Source organism: Canis lupus, chromosome 27, assembly GCF_003254725.2.
Source record: "Canis lupus dingo isolate Sandy chromosome 27, ASM325472v2, whole genome shotgun sequence".
NCBI classification, from domain to species: Eukaryota; Metazoa; Chordata; class Mammalia; order Carnivora; family Canidae; genus Canis; species Canis lupus.
The window spans coordinates 18,679,560-18,704,193 of NC_064269.1; the positions used below are offsets into that span (position 1 = coordinate 18,679,560).

At 35.0% G+C, this 24,634-nt stretch overlaps 1 protein-coding gene across 1 annotated transcript in view; it reads left to right on the plus strand.

The window, feature by feature from the left end:
* ERGIC2 (ERGIC and golgi 2) overlaps nt 1-24,634 on the plus strand; it is a 39,017-nt gene continuing 14,383 nt past the window's right edge. The window contains exons 1-8 of the mRNA XM_025455511.3: nt 1-153; nt 8,960-9,102; nt 11,112-11,220; nt 13,089-13,135; nt 14,588-14,658; nt 19,582-19,622; nt 22,259-22,360; nt 23,428-23,523. Of these exons, the coding sequence (XP_025311296.1) occupies nt 8,997-9,102; nt 11,112-11,220; nt 13,089-13,135; nt 14,588-14,658; nt 19,582-19,622; nt 22,259-22,360; nt 23,428-23,523 (572 nt within the window). The 5' untranslated portion in view covers nt 1-153; nt 8,960-8,996. The remainder of the gene's footprint in view (nt 154-8,959; nt 9,103-11,111; nt 11,221-13,088; nt 13,136-14,587; nt 14,659-19,581; nt 19,623-22,258; nt 22,361-23,427; nt 23,524-24,634) is intronic.

Here is a 24,634-nt window from a genome sequence, read left to right on the forward strand (position 1 = left end):
AGCGCGCATATCGCGAGAACTCTACATTGTCTCCCAGCTGACGTTCGCGGCGCTGGTTGTCGCTTTGGTTCTCGCGATATTTTCGGGTAAACGGGAGCCCGGGCGACCCGGGCTTCTGTGAAACATGGCGGTCGGCTGATGCCGTAACACAAGGTAAAATACTGAAACCCCGCCGGGTGCTGTCCTCCCGCTGGTTCCAAGGCTGTGCAGGGCGTGAGTGTGGTGAAGGGGGCTGAGAATCTGTCATGGGACGTGCTCCCTGTCTTTATCATTCTCCTAGGGGAGAGGGCCGGGCTGGGGAGCCGCTCCACCTCCCCCGGGGGCGTTACTGGCAGGACCCTGGGCAGCGCTGCGCCCGGGAGCGCCCCTCCGCGCAGGCCGGGGTCTCCGCCCTGTCTTGCAACTTGGAGGAGTTGAAGTGGTTCCCTGAGAGCTGCTGGCGCCGACCCATCGCTGCTCCCGGTGTCCGGTGCCCCGGGGGCTCCCCTGGTACCCGTGTTGTGAAGACCACCTGGATCTCGTCCGCATCCTCCGGGGGGTTTGGCTCCCGTCCCCCCCCCCCCCCCCATTCAGACAAACACCAAATTCTTGGCAGCAAGTTGCTCTCTTTAAGAAAGACCGAGGTCTTGGCCTCGCCTGGAAAGAGTTTTCGCACGCCGCTTGGGGAAACGAGAGAGGGGCAGGGCTGGCGAGATGCTGTAGGAGAGACCGGTCTGCCTGTCACTACTTTTCGTAAAGCCTCGAGGGTTCAGAGACCTTCGGAAGGTAACTTGTCACTTCGTGGTAGGTAATACCCTTGGGTATAGGTGATCAAGAGTTGATAGGGCATTGTTCTGAGAAAACATGTTTAAGTAACTTTTATATGTAGGATTTAGTACCCTGGAGACTTACTTAACGCAAACTTAACAAAATATCGGCTACAATGTTGCGAGATTGGCTTTCGGAAGCAGTTAAAGATACATTTAAAAGCAAGATTTATTCATTTGTTTGAAGCTGTGTTTTAAGTGATTGCCTAGCCTGATACATTAAACTCTGATGTATATTTCAATGTATCATTAAAAGAACGAGTGGGGGCTTGTTCACTGAAGAGTTCAGGGGTGTGCTTGTTTTGTTTATCGATGTCTTTGAATTGATGCAATTATCCGGTTCTCCTAGTGGAAACACATAAAAAAAAAAAAAAGTCATGGTTTTGGGGAAAGGGGGAGGAGAGGAGTTTTGTTTTTGATGATAAACTTTAGTACACAACCGAGTTGCAATGGCTTGAAGGTATAGATTATAAAAAGGTATCAAGCTTGAAAGATCTCTCAGAAGAAATCAGGCTTAGTCCGGAAAATTAAAAAAAAAAAGTTATAAAAAATATATAAATTTATTTTCTTTAGGGGTTAATGGTTTATTTTTATTTTTTATTTTTTAAAATATTTTATTTATTCATGAGAGTCACAGAGAGAGAGAGAGAAAAAGGCAGAGACACAGGCAGAGGGAGAAGCAGGCTCCATGCAGGGAGCCCGACATAGGATTCGATCCCGGGTCTCCAGGATCACGCCCTGGGCCAAAGGCAGGCGCCAAACCGCTGAGCCACCCAGGGATCCCCGGGGTTAATGGTTTAATTGGAAGAAATAGTGAAACTTACTTTTTTTTTTTTTCTTAAAAGATTTTATTTATTCGAGAGAGAGAGAGAGGCAGAGACATAGGCAGAGGGAGAAGCAGGCTCCCTGTGGGGATCCCGATGCGGGACTCGATCCCAGGACCCCAGGATCACGGCCTGAGCCAAAGGCGGATGCTCAACCACGGAGCCATCCAGGGGCCCCAGTGAAACTTACTTTTAATGGGAGTTATGTTTAGGCAGTCTGCCAGCTAACCATCCTATTTAACTGTTTTTCAGGATATATTCTGATTCTGCCTTTTAGAGTCATGCTGGGCTAATTAACCTCTTGGTGTCTTAGTTTCCTTATCTTCAAAATGGGAATAATGATAATAACATCTAATTCATAAGGTAGTAGATGATGATTGAGTTAACACATGCAAAAACACTTAGAACAATGCCTATCATACAGTTAGCATGCATTAAATATTATCTCTTGTTATTTTAAAATTATTTCCTAACTTCTGTAGTTACAAGATGTTGCCTTGGTACTTAGTCAAATACAGGCTGAAGAAGACACTTTTAAAAATAATTTCTTTTTGATCTCAAAAGTGATTAAATACTCTTCCTTTATATGGCTAATATATCTTTATTATTATTATTATTATTATTATTATTATTTTTTTTTTTATTTATTAGTCACAGAGAGAGAGAGAGGCAGAGACATAGGCAGAGGGAGAAGCAGGCTCCATGCACCGGGAGCCCGATGTGGGATTCGATCCCGGGTCTCCAGGATCGCGCCCTGGGCCAAAGGCAGGCACCAAACCGCTGCGCCACCCAGGGATCCCGGTTAATATATCTTTAAACTCCATCTTCCAATGGCTTGCTTTCTTAAGCTGTTATCCTCTCAATTACTAAAAGGCACAAATTTCTCCTTTCTACTACTCCATACAATCTTATTATAGTCTAGGTCAGTTCTGCTCTAGGAGCCTTGTTAACCCATTCTCCTTGCATTTGGAGACATTCTATTATAAATGCATTTCATGTGTCCCTGACCTTTTCCACTTCAATTTTGTACAATTCTATTGAATAGTTAGTACAGTCAAGCTGTTATTTGAGGAGGATTATATTTGTGCCGATAGGCACTTCCAAAATTGTGTTGCCGTCACTCCACAGCCTCTCAGCTTTTCTATCAATTCCTATCATCCTCAGTCTATTCATGATATTATTAACTAATGTCAGGTACTATCCCACTTTCCTTAAAGACTTTCAAATATCTTACAAATCTTGGCATTTCTTTTGAGAATGAGAAATGTTTACCAAATGATTCACTTTTACCTTTGTTAGAAACTGTGAGGTAGCCATTATACCTCCCTCCCCCCCCCTTTAAAGTAAAATATAACAGAGGATTCTATAATGTTGAGGATCTTTCCAAATTTGTCATATAGGTAGTAAGTGACTAGATATTAACCTAGGGTTTTGTTTTGTTTTTTTTGATCACAAAACTCATATTTATACCATCTTACTCAGCTTCCAAGTATACCTTAAAAAAAAAAATCACTTAGAAGGTTATAAACATTTATTTGAATTACGTTGGGGTAATCAGTTTTAAAAACAACATGAAGTCTTGTAAAAAGTCTAAGATTTAAAGTGAAAAGAGTAAGTACTTTTGGGGGTATATCTAGTATTTGTCAAGTGAACTAAGTTATCTTTCATCATAAAATTTTAAAGTATTCTAATGCAATATAATCAAGTAATTTCAAGTTACAGATAAATTTTTGTTTTGCTTTTTGTTTCTGAAGTTCATTGATGGCCTGGATAATACCTGTTCTGTGTCCTTTCTCATTCTTATTAATGGCTTGTGTGAGTTTCATAGGGTTGCTATAACAAATTACCATCAACTGGATGACTTAAAAACATCAACATGTATTCTCTCACAGTTCTGGAGGCTTGCAGGCTGAAATCAAGATGTTGCCAGAGCCATGTACCTCTAATGGTTCTAGGAAAGAATCCTTCCTTGTCTCTTGTAGCATCTGAGTAATCCCTGGCTCTCCTTGGTCTGTAGATGCATACCTGTATCTCTACTTCTATCTTCACATGGCATTTTCTCCTGGTTGTGTGTCTTCACATGGCCTTCTTATAAGAACATCAGTCACTGGATTTAGGGCTACCCTAATATCCAGTATGATCTCATCTTAACTAATTACATCTTCAAAGACCCAAATATTTCCAAATAAGGCCCATTCACAGATACCAGGATTAAGACCTCATTGATCCTTTTAAGGGACACACTTCAGGCCACAACATGGTCATATGTATTAATTAAATATTTCTTATATTGCCAAATATACATTAAAAATAGAAGTTAGTTCATAAAATGTGGATAGCAGGAGTAAAAATGTTTCCCCATTTTTGTTTGGAGAAGTAGTTAAACTTAAGCAGACTAAAAAGGTGCCACAAATTCTGTGTTTTAATTTGTCAAAGCGTCTGATAATCTCATTATATTTAAATGGATGCAGTGAGGAAATACGGGCTGTATGATATTACTTAGATTGAGTGTTGATAATGTGTATCTGTGTTCCAGCATGAAAGGTGGTTTCTTGTTTCTTGGGCAGTTTTTCAAAGCATTGTCTTAGTCTCAACTGTTATCAGTGACTTCCTAGACTTTTGTTTGTTTTAATTCTTAATAATACACATGACAATTTTGGGGAGAAATTGAAGAAAACAGCTATATTTCTGGAGATTCAGAAAGTATGAAGGGCAGCACCAACCACTGGACAAAGGAATCAAATGCATTGGCTCCTAAATTTTTAGATTTTGTGGAAGTACACAAAATAAGCGGCGGGGGTGGGGTGGGGTGGGTAGGTGGGCAGCGCTGGATTTGAGGACTGATGTAGAATTGCAGTTTTTATTTTTTATTTTTTTAAAAAGATTTTATTTATTTATTCATGAGAGACACACACAGAGAGAGAGAGAGAGAGGCAGAGACACAGGCAGAGGGAGAAGCAGGCTCCATGCAAGGAGCCTGATGTGGGACTCGATCCTGGGTCTCCAGGATCACGCCCTGGGCCAAAGGCAGGTGCTAAACCGCTGAGCCACCCAGGGATCCCAGAATTGCAGTTTTTAATCCAAAAATCAAAACAAACAAAATCTGGTTATTTACTTTTATCATTTCATAAAAGAAAGGACACACATTTTGACACACATAAATAAAGGCAGGAAATAGTCTCAGATACAAGATAAGTTTCCTATATTGTTCTTGGTTTTTAAATTAAGGTTCAGAAAAGAAAAGTTTATAGGAGAATGGCACTGACTTCTGGAAACTAGTGATCTAGGGTATTTCTTCTTTTTAAAAATTTATTTGAGAGAAAAAGAGAGCACAAGTTGAGAGGGGGGGTGGAGGAGCAGAGCAGAAAGGGAGAGAAAGAATCTCAAGCAGACTCCTTGCTGAGCATAGAGCCCAGTGCGGGGCTCCATCTCACAAAGCTGAGATCATGACCTGAGCGGAAACCAACAGTTGGATGCTTAACCAACTGAGCCACCCAGGTGCTCAGATCTAGGATATTTATAAATACATTTTTAAAAATGGCTGACCAAGCATATAAAGTGGGAATGGGAACAGTGGAACTGGACAACTGGGCGAGGTCCGAGGGATTGGATACAAAGGGAAAATAAAGAACAAATTCTATCCTGGTTAGGAAATTAAAGAGCTGGAAGGATAATTGGTTCTGCTCAGAGAGGAAAATTACTATTTTAGATTTTAGAGATGAAACAGTTTTAAAAGTTAAGAGGAGCCAAAACATGATCTTGTGTGTGGCTTTGCATAGATGGAAGTCACTGGCATAGAAAATCTGTTACACTTGCATGGTAAAAGTGTTATCATTGTGAATGAATGCCATAGGATGAGTGTCATAGGGTTGTGACTTGCAAAGCATTGTGATGGAATGGGAAAGAAGAGAAGCATATTGAATAATCCAGGTGCTAGAGTCATTAAGGAAATTTTAAATATATCCAGGTGTTAATAGAAGATGATCACAAGTACTGAAGTATCAGTGTACATGGTGATTTGGAGCATGGATTTGGGATTCAATCCAGGTTCTATCACTTGCTGTGTGGTCCTGCAAAAATTACTTGACTGTTCTGTGCCTCATTTTCCTTTTCTATAAATGAGAATAAAATAGTATCTGTTTCAGAGTCATAGAGGATTCAATGAATAAATATGTAAAATGCTTTAGGAAATACTTAATACATAGTATGAAAGCTCTAATTCTGTGTAGTTTATGTGTTTATTATTATTAGAAGTAGACTTGGAATGGGAAGAGATGGTTGAGAAATCATAATAAAACATGTGCTGCTTTACCTGATGAGTCTCAAAAATGGAGTAAGGATTTGAAGGGAATTACCACCAGGAAAATGTCAAGTTTCTGAAGAGAGCAGGTAAAAGGATACTTTTAGAAATACTAGAAGTTATTAGATAACTTGTTCATATCAAAAAAGTGGCTCTATAGAGTGGCAAGTATTGGAGATGGAGTGGATTTCTTGGGTGTTAAGTTAGTGCTGATCTAACAGGAATGGGTCAGGAGTGGCAGTGTCTATTCTAGAAGAGTAATTGTGAAAAATAAGAATGGAAGATGCTAGATAGAAGCTGGGAAGCAACCAAGTGGAAGGAGTGCTGAATAAGCTGTATGAATTGTTAGAAGGTTTGTAAAATTTACAATTTAAAATAAAGCATTTATAAAGCTTATAAAAATAAAGTTTAGGAGTAAAATTCAGTTTTATTCATTTACTCAGCAATGCTATCTATACTTATGTGTCAGCCACTGTTCTGAGTACTAGGACTGCTAGAATGAAAAAAAAAACCAAAAATTCTCCTTGTGGATCTTATTTTTTTATATATTTAGTTACATAACTGTTTTAATTAGAACGTTGTGCTGTCATGGGTATTTCTGGAGAAATTTCCTTCCTTCCGTCTTCCCTCCCTTCCTCCCTTCCATCCTTCTATTTTTCCCTTAGTATTTATTGAATGTCTCTGTGCCATGTGTTGGAGATATGCAGGTCAATTAGATAGATTCCTGCTCTAACATTATACTGGAGAAGTTAAAAAAGTGATTGATTCTGAATTGTCTTTGGAATGACCCAATGAAGATATCATAGAAAGAAAAATACATATATGTCTGCGAGAGATTTGTACTGGGAATAAAGATTTGAGAGGAAATAGCATGTAGATGAAAATTGTAGGAGTGGGAGATCACTGGGAGAAAATGGCATTGGGAGGGAGCACTTAGTGCAGAATCTGAAAGGAAGAATCTGCACAGTAAGCAAAAGAAGGTCTTTGAGATAAATGAAAATCAGAAGTGTGGTATCACTTAAGCCAAGGTAAGATGCTATTTTAAGAAATCATAAGCTGTTTTTTTTCAGAGACAGAATTAAACACTACAAAACAAAAAGTGTCCATAGGATTTTGTACTAAAAAAGTTGTTAATGACCTAGCTTAGAGCAAATTTAGCTAAGAGGTGAGCATGTAGTGAGGAAGTAGTCATAGTGTACAAATGGGGACTATTCTTTTTTTTTTTTTTTAAAGTAAAATCTACCCCCAACATGGGCCTCAAACTCACCACCCTGAGATGGAGCCACAAGCTCTATTGACTGAGTCAGCCAAGTGTCTGAAGAATTCATTCTTTTAAGTTTGGCTTCTAGATAAGCAGCCAGGGATCTATAGTTGGAGTTGGACTTGATCTTAAATGTAAAGCTTTGTTCTAAAGATAAGAGGTTTGGGCATATTTAGTATTTAATTCCAATAAGAATGAGTAGAACTTGAAAGATTGAAGAATGATCAGTCTTGGTGTACTTACCAGGTACAGAAAAGAAATTTGATTACTCTGAGTTGAACGAACTTAGGCAGCACAGCCTATGCCTATAAACACTCAGAAGCTTAATTTACAAATGAGAATACTAGTTTTATAATTGTCATGGGGATCAGAAACTCAGCTGTCATCTGCATGTCTCATTTTTCCTTAAGAAAAACATACATATGAGAAGCAAAAGTTTAATCTGAAGGCCATGTTGTGCATATGGAACAGGAAGTAGAAGTTAGTTGGACATTTTTAATGGCAAATGAAATCAACATAATAAGGCACCCAGTTTCACTTTAGAACAGTAGCCCCCTTACGGATTAATAGTACCCCTGGTTAGGGACTGGTCTCTTGGGTGTTCATGATCACTGCCAGTTTTTATTTCTCTGACTCTTTTTTGTTCACAAATGCCTTCTATGGCCTATTCTTTCCATATTAATCCTACCCATTAGATTTCAGATAAGTCATTGGACTTTCTTCTAGAGACATTCTTTTTCTTTTAGTGATTTTTGCAACCATTTGATTTATTTTATTGGGTGTTGATTTTATTAATACCACTTTGATTTCTGGTAATGCTTTATAGTATCACCTATAGCATTATTTATATAAACCAGTCTTAGATTATACAAAAATTTGAGAATTCAGTTATTTTTATGGTTTTGTAACCAATTTTAGATATAGTTGTCATACTGATTTAAAAAAAAAGAATACCAAGCAGTTTTTAAATAATGTTTTTATTGTAAAAATAGATAATTTGGAAAATCCAAAATTTTGTTTGACAGTTAAAATCCTCCCATTCTCTACTTCTAACATTTTTGCATATAGACTTTGAATCAGTTTTTTGTATATCTTTCCTTTTTTCCATAAAACTGGACTTATGCAACCTTCTACTCTTTTACTAATTATTATGAGTATTTTCCTATGTCATTAAATGTTTTCTTTTGTAAGATTTTCAATGTTTACATACATTCAGAGCTTTTAATTCACCATAGTTTGTGTATTGCCTACCCAGCATTTGTTTCTACACTATTTAAAATTAACAATATGAGAATTATCCTCATACTGAGAATTATCCTCATAAAGTTTTGGTGACAACCAGATTATTACCTTGGGATATATTCCTAAAAAGAGAATTTACTTAGTCAGAAGAGGAGTGGTGAATATTTATATTCTTGCAAGAGATTAGCATACCTCATTTATTTCATTGTCATCTATTAGTGGGAATGTGTTATTTTCATATTTGCTAATTTAATAGAAGAAAAATTATTTGTGTATTTAAATATTATAAGTGTGAATTGCTTTTTACTTTTTTGCTATTTTATATGTTTTTTTTTTGTATAAATTGCCTTTGTGTTTTTTGTCAGGGTGGGATGGAGAAAGGAGAAGTGCAGATAAGTATACACTTTTTCCTCAAGAAGGAATGAAAGTATTAAGTTGTTCCAATAACATTTGCCAGTTATCTAAAATTAAAAGATATCTTTGTATTGTTTTTAGAGTATTCATTTATTCATAATTTATTCCTTAGCATGACTATATGAAAGAAAAAGAAGGTTTTCCTGAAGATGAGGCGACTGAATCGGAAAAAAACCTTAAGTTTGGTGAAAGAGTTGGATGCCTTTCCAAAGGTTCCTGACAGCTATGTAGAGACTTCAGCCAGTGGGGGTACAGGTGAGTATCAGCTCCAGTTCAAATTCCTTCACTGAGTGCAGCTTCTCAGGGAGCCAGTCAACAACATAAAGAAATGTAGCCATGAAGAACTCATCAATGAATTGAATAATAACTTTGTGACTGGTCTGTCCTCATGTCACACTATTTGCCTTAATTTTATTTTCATATATATTCTCTTTGGCATCTAACCCAGTGCAGTCTATGCATTTAGCAGTGTTTATTAAAACATTACTGAACAAGTTAATCTAATTTTACTGCTTTGGTGCTCTTGAGTTATGTATAATTATAAATAGAATTGAACTTGGAAGAAGATATTTCATGACTTTGGTCCTATTTTGGTTAAGAATAAATCAATTTAGACATTCTAATAGAAATTCTTAAATTTCACATTACTGGAGAGAGACAGCATTGAGGTAATAGTTAAGAGTTCAGACTCTGGAACCAGACTCTGAATTTAAATCCAACCTCTAACCATTCCTAACCACTTAAGGAAGTTTTTTAATCCATCTATGCTTTAGTTTCTTCTTCCATGAAATGGGTATAATATCAATATCTGGTGAGGTTATTTTAGTGATTAAGTAAGTTAATATTTTAAAAATGCTTAATGCAGTACCTGGTACAAATAAAAGTTTTCATTAAATAAAATATGAAATATATAAGAAAAGTATATGCCTATAATAGTATTTACTGTATTTCTTTCCCCATGAAGAGCTAATAGAATATTTCACATAAGATTGACATTTCATTTGGTAAAATGTGTAAAGTTGCTTACTATTTCTGATCTGTGATTTTTGGCAATGAAAATAGTGCAAGTTCTTGTTGCACAATCCACTTTAAGTGTATTTTGTCATAGTATAAGATAGTTCTTTTAGTGAGATCTTCTATTTGCTTTCATAAATGAGGTGATGTATTTGGGAGATTCCAAAGTAGATGAGGGTTTTATTAGAGATTTGGAGATGTTATTTGAGTTTCTGGCACAAAGATTGTCATGGCTTCTCAGGAGCTAAGAATTAGTCTAGTTTTGTTTTTTATAGATTGGGCTACAGGCATGGATGTGTTTTTAATTATGAGGGGACTGCTTTCAAATTTTTTGTTTAAGATTTATGCTTTCATCATTTATCATCTATGGCATTGCTATAGAGAAGAAAGGAAAAACTTTGTGTCTTGTGAAATTTGACAAATCTGCTTAATGAAAGATACCCTTAATTTTTTTTTTTTTAAGATTTTATTTATTCATGAGAGACACACAGAGAGAGAGAGGCAGAGACACAGGCAGAGGGAGAAGCAGGCTCCATGCAGGGAGGCCGACATGGGACTCAATCTCGGGTCCCCAGGATTAGGCCCTGGGCTAAAGGCAGCGCTAAAAACACTGACCCACATGGGCTGCCCAAGATACCCTTAATATTGATGAGATAAAATGCTTCTCAGTAGTAGAAATGTTTGTGTTCAAATAAGTCAATCGAAGAAGGACAAACATTATATGGTCTCATTCATTTGGGGAATATAAAAAATAGTAAAAGGGAATAAAGGGGAAAGGAGAAAAAATGAGTGGGAAATATCAGAAAGGGAGACAGGACATGAGAGACTCCTAACTCTGGGAAATGAACTAGGGGTGGTGGAAGGGGAGGTGGGTGGGGGGTGGGGTCGAATGGGTGATGGGCACTGAGGGGGGTACTTGATGGGGGCACTTGATGGGATGAGCACTGGGTGTTATTCTATATGTTGGCAAATTGAACAACAATAAAAAATAAATTTATAAAAAAAAAGAAAAATGTTTGTGTTCATGTTTGTGCTCATTAAATCCTCATTTTTGAGCTGCTTTAAAAAGAAGTCTGTAATGAACATTTTAAGGAAAACCTTTTATAGTAGTATCCATTCACATGGCAATCATAAAAGAGCTTTCTTTGCTAATTTTAATCTCACTTAAAATAGTTTCCTGTTGTTTACTTTTTAAGAATTGTTTTAATTCTGTTTTTTTTGTTTGTTTGTTTGTTTGTTTGATTTCTCAGTTTCTCTAATAGCATTTACCACTATGGCTTTATTAACCATAATGGAATTTTCAGTATATCAAGATACATGGATGAAGTACGAATATGAAGTAGATAAGGATTTTTCTAGGTAACTTCATTTTTCTTCTTGAAATACCTTTAGATTCAAATTGTTTTAAGGTTAGCATATATTTTTAAAAATTTTTTCTAACCTTTTATACTTGGTTTATTTTAGTTCTGAAGAAATAGTCCTGAAAAATTCTCCTTAATTGCATGCATTAGGTGAAACATTTTAGAATCATTTCAGTACTGGTTAAATTTTAAAAGAGAGATCTTCTTGATTTAGTATGTACTGTATATGATGGTTAGGAGAACATAATGTATATATTTTTTGTAGATGCTGAAATATTAGAAATCATTTAAAGTTTTGAAACTGTTTTCTCTTTAGATTTTGAAATATCTTACTGACTTGCGTGTGTTGGAAAACAGTTTAAAGCTACATTGTATATGCTTATAACTAGATTTTTAGAAATTATATCTAAACAAAATTTTACTGTAAATAATATCACTTTTAACTCTTTGAAAAGATATGTTTTATTTATTTGTATTTTGATTTTTTAATGATTGGAGGTAACAGTTTTATAATGTTAAGTTTGCACTAGTTGGAGAGGAGTGTCCTTTACTTCTCAATTCTGATTCTAGTTCTGCCATTTACTAGCTGTGTGACTTTAGGGAAGTTACCAAATCTGTATTTGGATGTGCTTCAGTCTCCTTTTTCATAAAATAGGGATAATAGGTATAGTACATGCTTCCTGGAGTTAATGAGAATTAAGTAAATCAATATTTGTTAATTGCCATGTAACCATGGGCAAATCAGACAACTGACTTCTTTTCTTTTAGGTCTCAGTATCTTCATCTGTAATATGAACGTTATTCTAGATACCATTAGTTTTCAAAGAATTTGTTGTTTTTATTATTTTGTTGTTTTTAGCACCAATGAATCACTTTTTTGCTTTTTTTCCAAATGAAGTATTATGTAGGTTACTCCATAAGCATAATGGGGATGCCCAGAAGCCTGGCCACTTTGCCTCATTCTCTGGTTCCTACAGCATCTTCTAAGCCTAAACTCCACAGTTATTTGGAACACAGTTTGAGTTCTAGACAATTTTAAGAGGATATGAAGCTCTGAAAATCTGTAGTTCCTATTGAAACCAGAGAAATACTATTAGAGTGAAAAAGTTTTGATTGGAAGCATAGGACAGGACTGACACTGATTGTACTCATTCTGTTATTCATGGTGCTTAATTATTTCTGATATTTTAAAATTAATTTGATTTGAACTGATCCTTTGAAAATAAAGCATTTGAAAAGGCTACACAAAACTGTAATCATCAAAGGTTTTTTTTTTCCTGGCAGTTTGGTGCATTTATTCTAGGCCACTCAGACTTAGTTTCCATTATGCCATTTTAGTGGTTATGGGATCTACAGCCAGGCATTTACTCTGCTCTGAAAACAACTGGCTTATCTGCAAAACTGGGAAGTTATCTACTTTATAGGTCCATGGTAAAGGATAAAAAAGATAATAATTGTAGGGCATCAGGCGTAATGCCTAATATATTTATTTGATAAATGGAAGAGAAATACTTGTCATTTCTAACTTCTTATTTTGAAAATTTTACATTCTTAAAAGAATATTCTATGTAGGGTTTATATAAAGAGACTTCTCTGAGTTGCTTGGAGTAATTGTTGAGTTACCACTATTAAATTAAAGGATACTGTGCTAAAAACCTGTGAAATCAGAAAGGCTTTTAGAATAATTGCAAAATATAGAATTTTTATTTTTAAAGTGCCTTTGTTTCGACCATAAGAAAATGCTATCCAAGTTCTAATCAGTGTATCTTACTCTGTTTGAAATCCAAATTTTCATGATCAGTTGATTTATATTTCTCATGTTTTGATTACTTGGTAGGTACTAATATTTCCTTTTTTGTCTTTTAGCAAATTGAGAATCAATATAGATATTACTGTTGCTATGAAGTGTCAATGTAAGTACACCTTTAACTTGTTAAGTCCATGTATCATTTATGGTTTAAACAATTGTTAGTAAAAAGTAAAACAATGGTAGTGTTTTAACTTTATTTATCCCTTTATGATATCTTAAAATGCTATGGTAATGTTATTTAATAATGCAAGTTGTTTTGCTCCCCAGCTGATATTCTTTAAATTTCTTTTCCATGAGGAGGAGAGATTTAAGTTTCACATTAATATAATTAAAAGAAAATTGAAAGTTTTTGTAAGTCAGAGTTCTTATGTATATCCTTTTTTTCTTGTTTAGAGTTACCAGTTTTATACCCATACTCCACAAAATATCCTGTTTCACTGTTTTGGTTTATCACCCTTTACTGTACTCTGCATATTAAAATATGGATCCAAATCTTTTAACCAGATAATGTGTTACCCTTTTCTATTTTCTTCTCTGGCTTCACTTGATTATACTGATAAAAGTGGGAAAATGTTATTATGTTAGGTAGATAATGTTTGAATCAGTATTGCTCTCAAAAGTGAGGATGTTTTTGCATGAAAGATATCTTTTAAATTACTGCTTGGGATGTAGAGACTACAAGTTCAGTAGCCGAGACAACATTTTTTAAACTGTGAAATAGTTTAATTAAGGAGATTAATTTCTGGGAGATTTCATCTCAGAGAAATTTTAAATTTCTTTCCCTTTTCATTTATTTTTCCTTATGGTAGTGGTTTTAAGAGTAAAGAAACACTTTATATCTAAACTATGAGTTTGTTACTACTGAATATATCATACTTTTGCCTTATTTTAGATAATCGAATACCATTAAAATTTTGCCTTCTCAAAATAAACTTTTCCTATTTGTTGATTTTTTTTAAAAAAGTCATCAGTAACGTTCTCTTAAAATTTCTTTTAATTTCTAGAAATAATTTTAATATTTATTTATTTATTTATTTTTTTTTTAATTTTTATTTATTTATGATAGTCACACACAGAGAGAGAGAGAGAGGCAGAGACACAGGCAGAGGGAGAAGCAGGCTCCATGCACCGAGAGCCCGATGTGGGATTCGATCCTGGGTCTCCAGGATCGCGCCCTGGGCCAAAGGCAGGCGCCAAACCGCTGCGCCACCCAGGGATCCCTAATTTTAATATTTAATATTTCATTTGGCAGCCATTTAATTTAGTAGTTATGATTAGGTTCTTAATTTTTGCAAAGCTCTGAGGTTCAGTGAAATTTATTCTTTTTACTATGAGATTGAGTCATATTCTTTACTGAATAAGAACTAGAAAAAGTATTATTGATTTTTTGAATAGTTTCTACCAAAACTGTATAATTCTACTATTATAACTTTTGAACAAATGGAATGGGAAAATGATTTCATGTATTTGATTTTTCTGTTAGACATTTAGACTTGTTAATTAAGATTTAGTTTAGCTCTGAACATGGAATGTAAACTTCTAATTTTTTTTGCAGATGTTGGAGCAGATGTATTGGATTTAGCAGAAACAATGGTTGCATCTGCAGATGGTCTAGTTTATGAGCCAGTAAGTTTAATGGACTTTTTTTTTTAATAATATGCTATGAGGTATTGTTTTCTTGAAGACAGTTTTTTTTTTTAATAAATTAATTTTTTATTGGTGTTCAATTTACCAACATACAGAATAACACCCAGTGCTCATCCCGTCAAGTGTGCCCCTCAGTGCCTGTCACCCATTCACCCCCACCCCCCGCCCTCCTCCCCTTCCTCCACCCCTAGTTCGTTTCCCAGAGTTCGGAGTCTTTACGTTCTGTCTCCCTTTCTGATATTTCCCACACATTTCTTCTCCCTTCTCTTATATTCCCTTTCACTGTTATTTATATTCCCCAAATGAATGAGAACATACACTGTTTGTCCTTCTCCGATTGACTTACTGCACTCAGCATAATACCCTCCAGTTCCATCCACGTTGAAGCAAATGGTGGGTATTTGTCGTTTCTAACGGCTGAGGAATATTCCATTGTATACATAAACCACATCTTCTTCATCCATTCATCTTTCGATGGACACCAAGGCTCCTTCCACAGTTTGGCTATTGTGGACATTGCTGCTAGAAACATCGGGGTGCAGGTGTCCTGGCGTTTGAAGACAGTTTTGATATTTACTTTTAGTTTTGTCTGAGCTAGCTTTTAAAAAATATATATATATATATTTTTTTTAATTTAAAAGTAACCTGTATTCTTTGTGGAGGTTTCTAATACCAAAGCCTTGAGATAACCATTGTTAGCATTTCAGATAAGCCTCTAAAATCTGTTTTACAACCTTATTCATGTATTATATTTTTTTAATGCTTCCTAATAGTTTCTGTTTCTCTTTTCTTATATTTGCTGTAATGATGAAGTTTTTCTTCTTTTCCTCCAATGATTTGGAAATTCTATATCCTATTTGTATTCTACTTTTAGCAAATTTAAGTCTTTAAAAATGTTTGAGCTGTATTCCTTTTAACAATTCTTACCATATGATGGTGAATTTTATGGAGTGGTTCTCAGTATCTCAATTGATAATTCTTATTTTAGATGCATATTTCAAACTTCACCTGAGTTCTGGGAGATTACCCTGATCTAGCAGGATCAATCTTCTTTTCAGTGCCTTCATTACATTTTAAAATACAATGGTTGTATTTTTTATATATATGTCACAGATCATATATCTATATATCATATATCCTTAATGTATCTCAGATCATTCAATTTTTTTATGTCTTCATGATGCCAAATTTCATTGAGAAATAATTAGAAAAACTTAACATTTTTCTCCTTATTTCTAGGACTAGTATCATAGAGGAAAATTAGCCCTCATACCTGAGATGGACCACTTTTTTCAAGTTAATGAATCTTTTCATGTGTTTATTTATTTATTGTTCATCTTTAGGATGAGGATATAAGTGGCCTATTAAGCCAGTGAGAGTTGACATAGACTGTTGAGTTATGTCAATTTTTATGTGACCCTCCTTCTCCAACACACACACATTTTTTCAGACCTAGATGAAAGGAGGAAAGGGTAAAAGTTCAGATATACTGTGTTTTTTTAAGAGTCATATTAGCTTCAGATGCTTTTGAAAAGGAAGGAAGGAGTCCGTATTGGGTCCACGATGGCAGAGTGGTTCACCAGGGCACTCCAAATTTCCTTATGTTTGCTTTGACAGGCTTAATTTTGCTAGGGTAACTCCTCCTTTCTTTAGCTTGTGTGACTGTCCTCATTAGCAGCCAACCGTGGCAGTATTCTTGCTTAATTTAGAACACTGTCCAGGACACAGATAAGCTAGGAATAACACTGCTGTGGGATGTCCTCACTGTGTGGTCTCTGGCACTTGATTGAACTCCTTGAAAATGCTCCTAGGAAAGGAGATTGCCTCTTTCTCAGGTGTCTTACCATTTTATTACATGTTCCTCTCTTTCTCTGAGTGAGGGACTTTTCTTGTTTCCTACATAGACTTCTCTGTGCCATGAAATGAGTTATGGGTTGGGCTCTTTTCTCAATTTTGTCTCCCTTATACGCAGTCTTACATAAATTCTTGAAAATTTCCAGTATGTGGATGCTAATTTAAAATGACAATATAGAGTGTTTTCTATATTTTCTGTATCTTTGAACACTGTGAAAATTTGATTATGAGGAGACTTAATCATCTTAAACTTATCCTCTAAAATTTACTTAATGCTTTTCTTGTCTCCCATTCCTACCCTTTTTTTCTTCACATTTGTTAAGTCCTTGGTTTTGTTTATATCTATTTTTCTGGAGAGCTTGTCTTTCTAGCTAGCTTTTAAGCTCCTGAGAAGCATTAAATTTATTTTCCTGTGTCTCATAAGATGTGAAGTATAGTGCCCTGTTAGATATTAGGCACTAAAGGAACATGCTAGATTTATGTAAATGTAACAAGATTGCTGATTATTCTACTGTAAACAATTTCTGCCATCTCTTCCAGTCATTTGTGGAATAGGAACATTTTATTTAAATTTAACTGTCATATAATTAAAAGTCATGTCTTGACCAGACGGGAACTTAAAAATATCCAGTTGTTGGGATCCCTGGATCCCGTGGGGAGCCTGCTGTGCCCTCTACCTATGTCTCTGCCTCTCTGTCTCTCATGAATAAATAAAATCTTAAAAAAAATTAAGAACTATTATTTTTTTAAGATTTTATTTATTTGAGAGAGCAAGAAAGCATGAGCAGAGGAAGGGGCAGAGGGAGAAGGAGAAGCAGACTCCCTGCTCAGCAGGGAGCCTGATATGGGGCTCGATCCCAGGACCCTGAAATCACAACTTGAGCCAAAGGCAGACGCTTAACCTAGGTGCCCCTAAGTAAGAATTATTAATGTAAAATTATTTGAGATAATTTTTACTTCTTTTTATGTTTTCATACTTACTGTCCTAATATGCACTCTGAATATTAAAAACATAGCCCTGATGACTTTACTAGTTTCCAAATAATGATCACAATATGCTGTGAGAGTTACTACTTTGCTGCTTACTATTATGTTTTATTACTATTTCTTTACTTAAAGAATTTAAAAACTGCTTAAAAGTGAGGAATCTGACAGAGCTGGGTTTGTATACTAACTCTTAAGGTCTGTGATTTTGGAAAAAGTTTTGAACCTGTTGAGCTTCCTCCTCATAAAAAAGGCAAGACTGATAACAGACTCACAGGTTGTTCTGAAGGCTAAGTGAGGTAAGAAATTAAGTAGCATAGTATCTAGCATGAAGTTGGCTACTCAGTAGTTCCTTTACCCCCGGGCCCCTTGTGCCCAGTACTACACTATGCAGTTTGGGGAAGTAAAAGAAAGAATCATAGCCCCCACTGTCAAAAGTTTTATCTACAAGGGTAACTGGGAAGCAATTGCATGCAGCCTCCTGTTTGCTATGGTGTGCTTTACAGAAGCATTTTCCTTGTGTGCTATGGTGGAGAAAAGGTTGGGAAGCATGCTGTAGACAAGATCAGCAAGAGGAGTAATCAGAGATGATTTCACTGTAATCAGAACGATAGGGGCAATTTAACCTGGAGGGTCTGGTACGTAGGATTTAGATAGACGAGAGGGTCACAATTACAGGAGAGGAAGTTTCCAGGTTGGTATAATTAAATTAACAAAGGCAGAGAGGTAGAACTGCTTGATAAAATGAGAGATTTTCCCATTTTGATTAAAAACTGAGGATTTTGTAGAGAGTAGAAGGTTAGGGCCTGATTATGGAAGAATAATTAATTTTGCTAAATTTAAAAAGTAGAATCAGGGATCCCTGGGTGGCGCAGCGGTTTGGCGCCTGCCTTTGGCTCAGGGCGCGATCCTGGAGACCCGGGATCGAATCCCATGTCGGGCTCCCGGTGCATGGAGCCTGCTTCTCCCTCTGCCTGTGTCTCTGCCTCTCTCTCTCTCTCTCTCCGTGTGACTATCATAAAAATAAATAAATAAATAAATAAAAATAAAAATAAAAAGTAGAATCAATATATACTTTCTTATGAATTGCCTTTATAAAAATCAAGTCTTCGTTATTGCAAACTTAAATTGTAGATCTTGCCACACACCATGAAAAGCTTGCATATTTCCCTCTTATCCTACAAGCTACCTCTTCTGACTTCAAATTGATGAAGATAGTGCTTAAATTTCTTGAACTATTCCTTATTGATTAGTACATTTGGGAATTACTGTGCCATTGCTTAACTTGTTTAAAAAATTACTGATTTCACGGTGCCTGGCTGGCTCATTTGGAAGAGCATGTGATTCTTGATCTTGGGATCATGAGTTTGAGCCCCATGTCAATGTAGAGATTACTTAAATAAATCTTTTTTAAAAAATGTTGATTTTTTTTTTTAAAGAAATGACTTTTTTTTTAAGATTTTATTTATTTATTCATAGAGACAGAGAATGAGAGGCAGAGACACAGGCAGAGGGAGAAGCAGGCTCCATGCAGAGAGCCTGACGTGGGACTCGATCCCGGGTCTCCAGGATCATGCCCTGGGCTGCAGGTGGCGCTAAACCGCTGAGCCACCGGGACTGCCCAAAAATGTTGATTTTATCATGGTATTTTTCCCAGCAAAAAAAAAAAAAAAAAAAAAAAGACTTTGGATGCTAAGATCCTATAGTTGAGCTTTATGTTTTTCTTTTTTGAAATCTTTCATGCATGTGTCATTTAAATGATTTCAAGTCCTAACATACCATTTTGTGCTTATGTCAGATTGCCAACTTGCAGTCATTCCTATAAATGTGGATAACTGTAATACAAAAATATTTGTGATTAGTAGAACTTCTTTATATTGGCTTTGAGTAAGAATATACTACATTTTTTAGCTTACTTATAGAAGATTAAATGTATATCATGAATATTTGTTTTTATGAACATTATAAATTTGTTTCTTGCTCAGAAGAAAGAATTTTAAATTATGATATACAAGCTAAGAGAAATTGACAGTGCTAGTGATTATGTTTTTTCCTTTATTTCAGGCAATATTTGATCTTTCACCACAGCAGAAAGAGTGGCAAAGGTAATAAGCTAACAAAGTATTGTGCTCCATAGAAATCTAGATCATGTTCTCCTGCTTTATCTATTGTGAATTGTTCATAGATGAATATTTCTCAAGGCAGTTTTTGGGATGAAATATTAGCAGAATATAGTATTTAATCTTTATAATTTTAAACATTTTTATCAGATCTTAGGAAAGTCATGTATAATCTTTTCTCTAATGCACTTTGAATCACAAATACATTTTAATTTTCATTTAAAATTTTATTAACTATTTAAAAATTCATAAAGCAATATATGATCATTAAAATTCAATTTGAATAGAAAAGATATGAAGTAAAGGATATAAATTAAAAGTGAAAGCCTCTGACTAGCAGTAGCAACCAGTTAAATTTCTTGTGTCACCTTCTAGAAACTCTGATCATTTATAATTTTCCGTATGTTTGCATATTTGCTTATGTTACTTTTTTTCTGAATACAAATAGGATCATTCCATACATTTGTTCTAGAATTTGCTTTTTCTCCACCTAACCTGATATTTTGGACATCTTCCCATTTCACTACGTATAGTATTCTTTTTATGGATAAACTTTAGTTTATTAAATTAGATCCTTATTAGTGGGCATTTAGATTGTTGGCAGGATTCTAATATTAAAAACAATGCTCAATGAAAATTCTTGAACTTAATTCCTTATGTACTGGTCAGAATGTGTGTGTGTGTGTGTGTGCGTAGTTTCTAGAAATGAAACTTCTCTTTCAGGGGATATTTAACATTTTGATAAATTCTATCACAAAAAATTCTAACTATGTGAGGTGATACTTATTGTAGTCATCATTTTGCAATATATACATATGTCAAATCATAAGTTGTACACTAAAACTTAGCGTGATATGTCAATTATATCAATAAAACTGGGAAAAAAGACATTTTGATAGATGATACCAAAGTATCTTCATTTGTGGTCCAAAACTATGTGAGAGTACTTATTTATATACAATCTCACCAACAGTGGGTATACTGTTTTTATTGTTGCCAATTCTGTGGATGAAAATGGTATTATACCAGTTTAATTAGCATTTCTTTATGAATCACTTGAATATCTTTGTGGATTTTTTTTCCCCATTTGTATTCCTTTTTGTGTGAAACTGCTCATTTATGCCATATGCCCATTTTGCTTTGTTGTTGTTTATTTCCTTTATAATTTTAAATAATTTCCAGTCTATGTATTGGTACTTATGAAGGCTTTACCTAATTTAAGATTATTGCAAAAATTTTTTTTTACCCATTTTTTTTTTTTCTTCCTAGTCCCTAAGTACATTTCACAGGCCTTTCTCTTTTAATTTCCACTTTCTCCATCTGGGGAGAGTTTTAAATTAAGTTTAAAATTAAATGTAGTTGAACAAAAGAACGGAATATTAAGTATTTCTGGGCTTCTAGAGCTTTTAGTAGAAAGCCATTCAGAGATGAAATACATTACTTCAATCCAAAAATATTAAAATGAGAAGCCTTTTTTCATCTGGAATTTTATTCAGTGTTCCAGACTAGTAATACGTGGGAGCAGAGATTGTGTTTATACTATTAAAATGATGGCTGTTTTCCATCATAGTTGAGTTTTTTTACATATAAGCTTAGATATTGGTATATTTGAGACAGAAGTTATATGTGTGCACGCGCGCACACACACACGGTTTGCTGCCATCAACCTCTTTTACCACTGCCTAGCTCTAAAACTAGACTCTGGAAATACAGGACACACACAAATAGAAACTTACAATTCCTCTTAGCATTAGGTCCAAAGATTTTAAGCCTTTAGACATGTAAATCTGAAGATGAGACCGTGTAAATCTGAAGATGCTTATATTCTTTTTAAAAAGTATAGGTAGAGTATAATATTTTGTTCAGAATGGTCTTGTCATATAGACTAACGTTTAGATTTCTTTGGAAAAGGAGACACCAGGTAATATTAAATGGCACTATGGCCTATTTTGTAATGAGGATTAGATGCTTGTGGAAGGGGTTTATACCCAAGTAATCTCCCACTTAAATCCACCAAATCTGTTGTACTTGTCTTACTTTTTGTATCTGTAATACTTTATTCAATACCTGATAAAAAGTAAGAATTTTGTAATAGCTGCATGCATGCATGCATGAAAGATGGGTTTAGATACTCAGGTGAACAGAAGCTCCTTCTTTTTTTTATATATATATATATTTTTTAATTTTTATTTATTTATGATAGTCACAGAGAGAGAGAGAGAGAGAGAGAGAGAGAGGCAGAGACATAGGCAGAGGGAGGAGCAGGCTCCATGCACCAGGAGCCCAACGTGGGATTTGATCCCGGGTCTCCAGGATCGCGCCCTGGGCCAAAGGCAGGCACCAAACCGTTGCGCCACCCAGGGATCCCAGAAGCTCCTTCTTAATGACCCTGACTGCATAGCCATTATCAGTGAAGTTAGACATGCTAATGGACCTCAACTATTAATCCTTCAACCACCCTACCATTTTTTCTTCTTTTAAGGAAATGACCAAAGAAAACTTGATACTTTGTTTTAGAATAAAGTCCTATAATAATACGTCAGCTAACACTTTGTAAAAAGTGTTGGCTTTCTTGTTACCTTACTGTATTTCAAACTATTGCTTATTTATGTTGTATTTAGGATGCTGCAGCTGATTCAGAGTAGACTGCAGGAAGAACATTCACTTCAAGACGTGATATTTAAAAGTGCTTTTAAAAGTGCATCAACAGCACTTCCACCAAGGTGAGATGTAATTTTTAAATATACAGCTATTTATTATGACATAATTTTAGTATTGGTTTAGTTCTCTGAATCTCATATTTCTTAGAGAAAATGTAATCATTCCATATTAAGAAGATTTCTTTTTACTATTAAATTTATAGCCTGTGATATTGATCAGGAGTATCACAAATAATACTTCATTTTCATTTCATTTTTCTCTTAATGTGTGTATGTTATACTTCCATATAAAATTATATTAGATTTTAAGAACAAATTAATTGCATTTAGCATTATTTTATAAGGATGTATAAATATTTGTTAGGAATTTTATGGTTTTTTTTTTAGAATTCTGATTTTTGTTTTGTTTTTTTCAAGATTTTATTTATTCCTGAGAGACTGAGAGAGAGGCAGAGATATAGACAGAGGTAGAAGCAGGCTCCCTGTGGGGAGCCCAATGTGGGACTCGATCCCAAGATGGCAGGATCACACCCCGTGCTGAAGGCAGACACTCAACCACTGAGCTACCCAGCATCCCAGGAATTTTGTGTTCTTATTTCACTTTTTTCTCTTCTATAGGTTAGAATAGGTGATATTTAGAAATGCTATAATCATGAAAATGATTGTTTAAATTTAAAACTATAGAGAGGTTTTACATTTGCTTAGGATGAAAGTGTCATTGTCTGAACTTAGATGACATGTCCTTCCCTCATTCTTACTTGTCTTTCTCTGTCCCCTAAAGTGTCAGACAGATTACAAAACTTTGTTTTTATTGGACTAATTCTTTTAAGCTTTCCTCTAAATGGCCTTAATCCTGATAGGAAGAACCATGGAATTTTAGATTTGTGTAAATATGATATATGTCTGTGTATATACATATATATATAATTATATAATATTTTCCCATTTTGTAGGTGTATGAGCTTTTATAAATGTGTAGACTTGAAAAAACTTCTGTACTACTTTTGACATTTAGAACATTACCTAAAAATCAATTTTTAGGGATGTTGTTTTCCCTCTACAAATTTTCCTATCACAGAATGGTGACTATATTAAGTGTATTGTAAGTAATTCTTCCTCTCATGTAACAGGGAAGATGATTCATCACAGCCTCCAGATGCTTGCAGAATTCGTGGTCATCTCTATGTCAATAAAGTCGCGGGGAATTTTCACATAACTGTGGGCAAGTATGTTCTTTTCACTTACTGAAAATACTTTAGACAAGTTGGCAGCTTGGTTTAAGAGTAAATTCTTTGCTAATCAAATAATATGTAACTACTACAGGGCTGCTTAAAATGTTGTGTATCTGTGTTTTTGATATTTTGAGACTTGTGTGCTGGGCTTTGATCTCAGGATAGAGAAGACTGCTAACTTTAACAACTACTTCAAAACAAAAGTAAACAGTTATGACACAATTTATACATTAAAGTAAATGAGCTGCAGGTTGATAGAAATCAAAACCTAATTTGCTAAGTTTTAGTAGCCAGGCAGCTCTTACCTAGACATTTCATTAATTTGTTCTTGTTGCAGATGCTATCAGGTTTTTGTTTTGTTTTTCCTTTTGATAATCATCATCAAAATGTAATCCTTGATTAATTTGAGGTATTTTGATGTAGTTAGAAATTTGTAGTGCCTGAGATAAAGTAGGTAAAAGTTAGGGAAAAATATAAGACCACCTACCTTCATGAGCAGCACTCAGCAGAGAAACTGTCATGTGATATGAACACTTGGTAAATTTCTGAGTAAGTAAATGATTCTCTGACTCTCTTCCTTTCTCCCCGCCTCCCTCCTTCCCTTCCCTCTCCATCCATCTGGAGTTGCAGAGCTAAACAATTCTTCATTGTAAAAGACATTTTTTGAGAGCTTGCTATGGGCATACCAGATACTAAGATGAAACCATGAAGAAAAGAGGGTTTTTGCCTTTATGTTGCTGACATTCTGTGAGAGAATCCAAACTTTGAACAGTAAAATTACACTAATAATTATTTAATTATAGTTGTATTGAAGCTGTATAGCAGAAGTACAGCCAATAAAAAACTGTATAACAGGGTATCTGATTTACCTGGCACATTAGCAGAGGCTTTATTGAGGAGAACCTTTGAATACTAGTGAATGATTAGGAATTTTATATATAAAGGTGAAAGGGCATCCAGACTGAGGGAAAGGCCACGAAGAAGGAAATAATCATTGCTGGAATTTTTGTTGTTGTTGTTGTTAAATATAGAGATAAATAGCGTAAGTCTTTTATGTAAAATTATTTCAGTGTTTACAGCGATCAGATCAAACATTTGTCTTTGT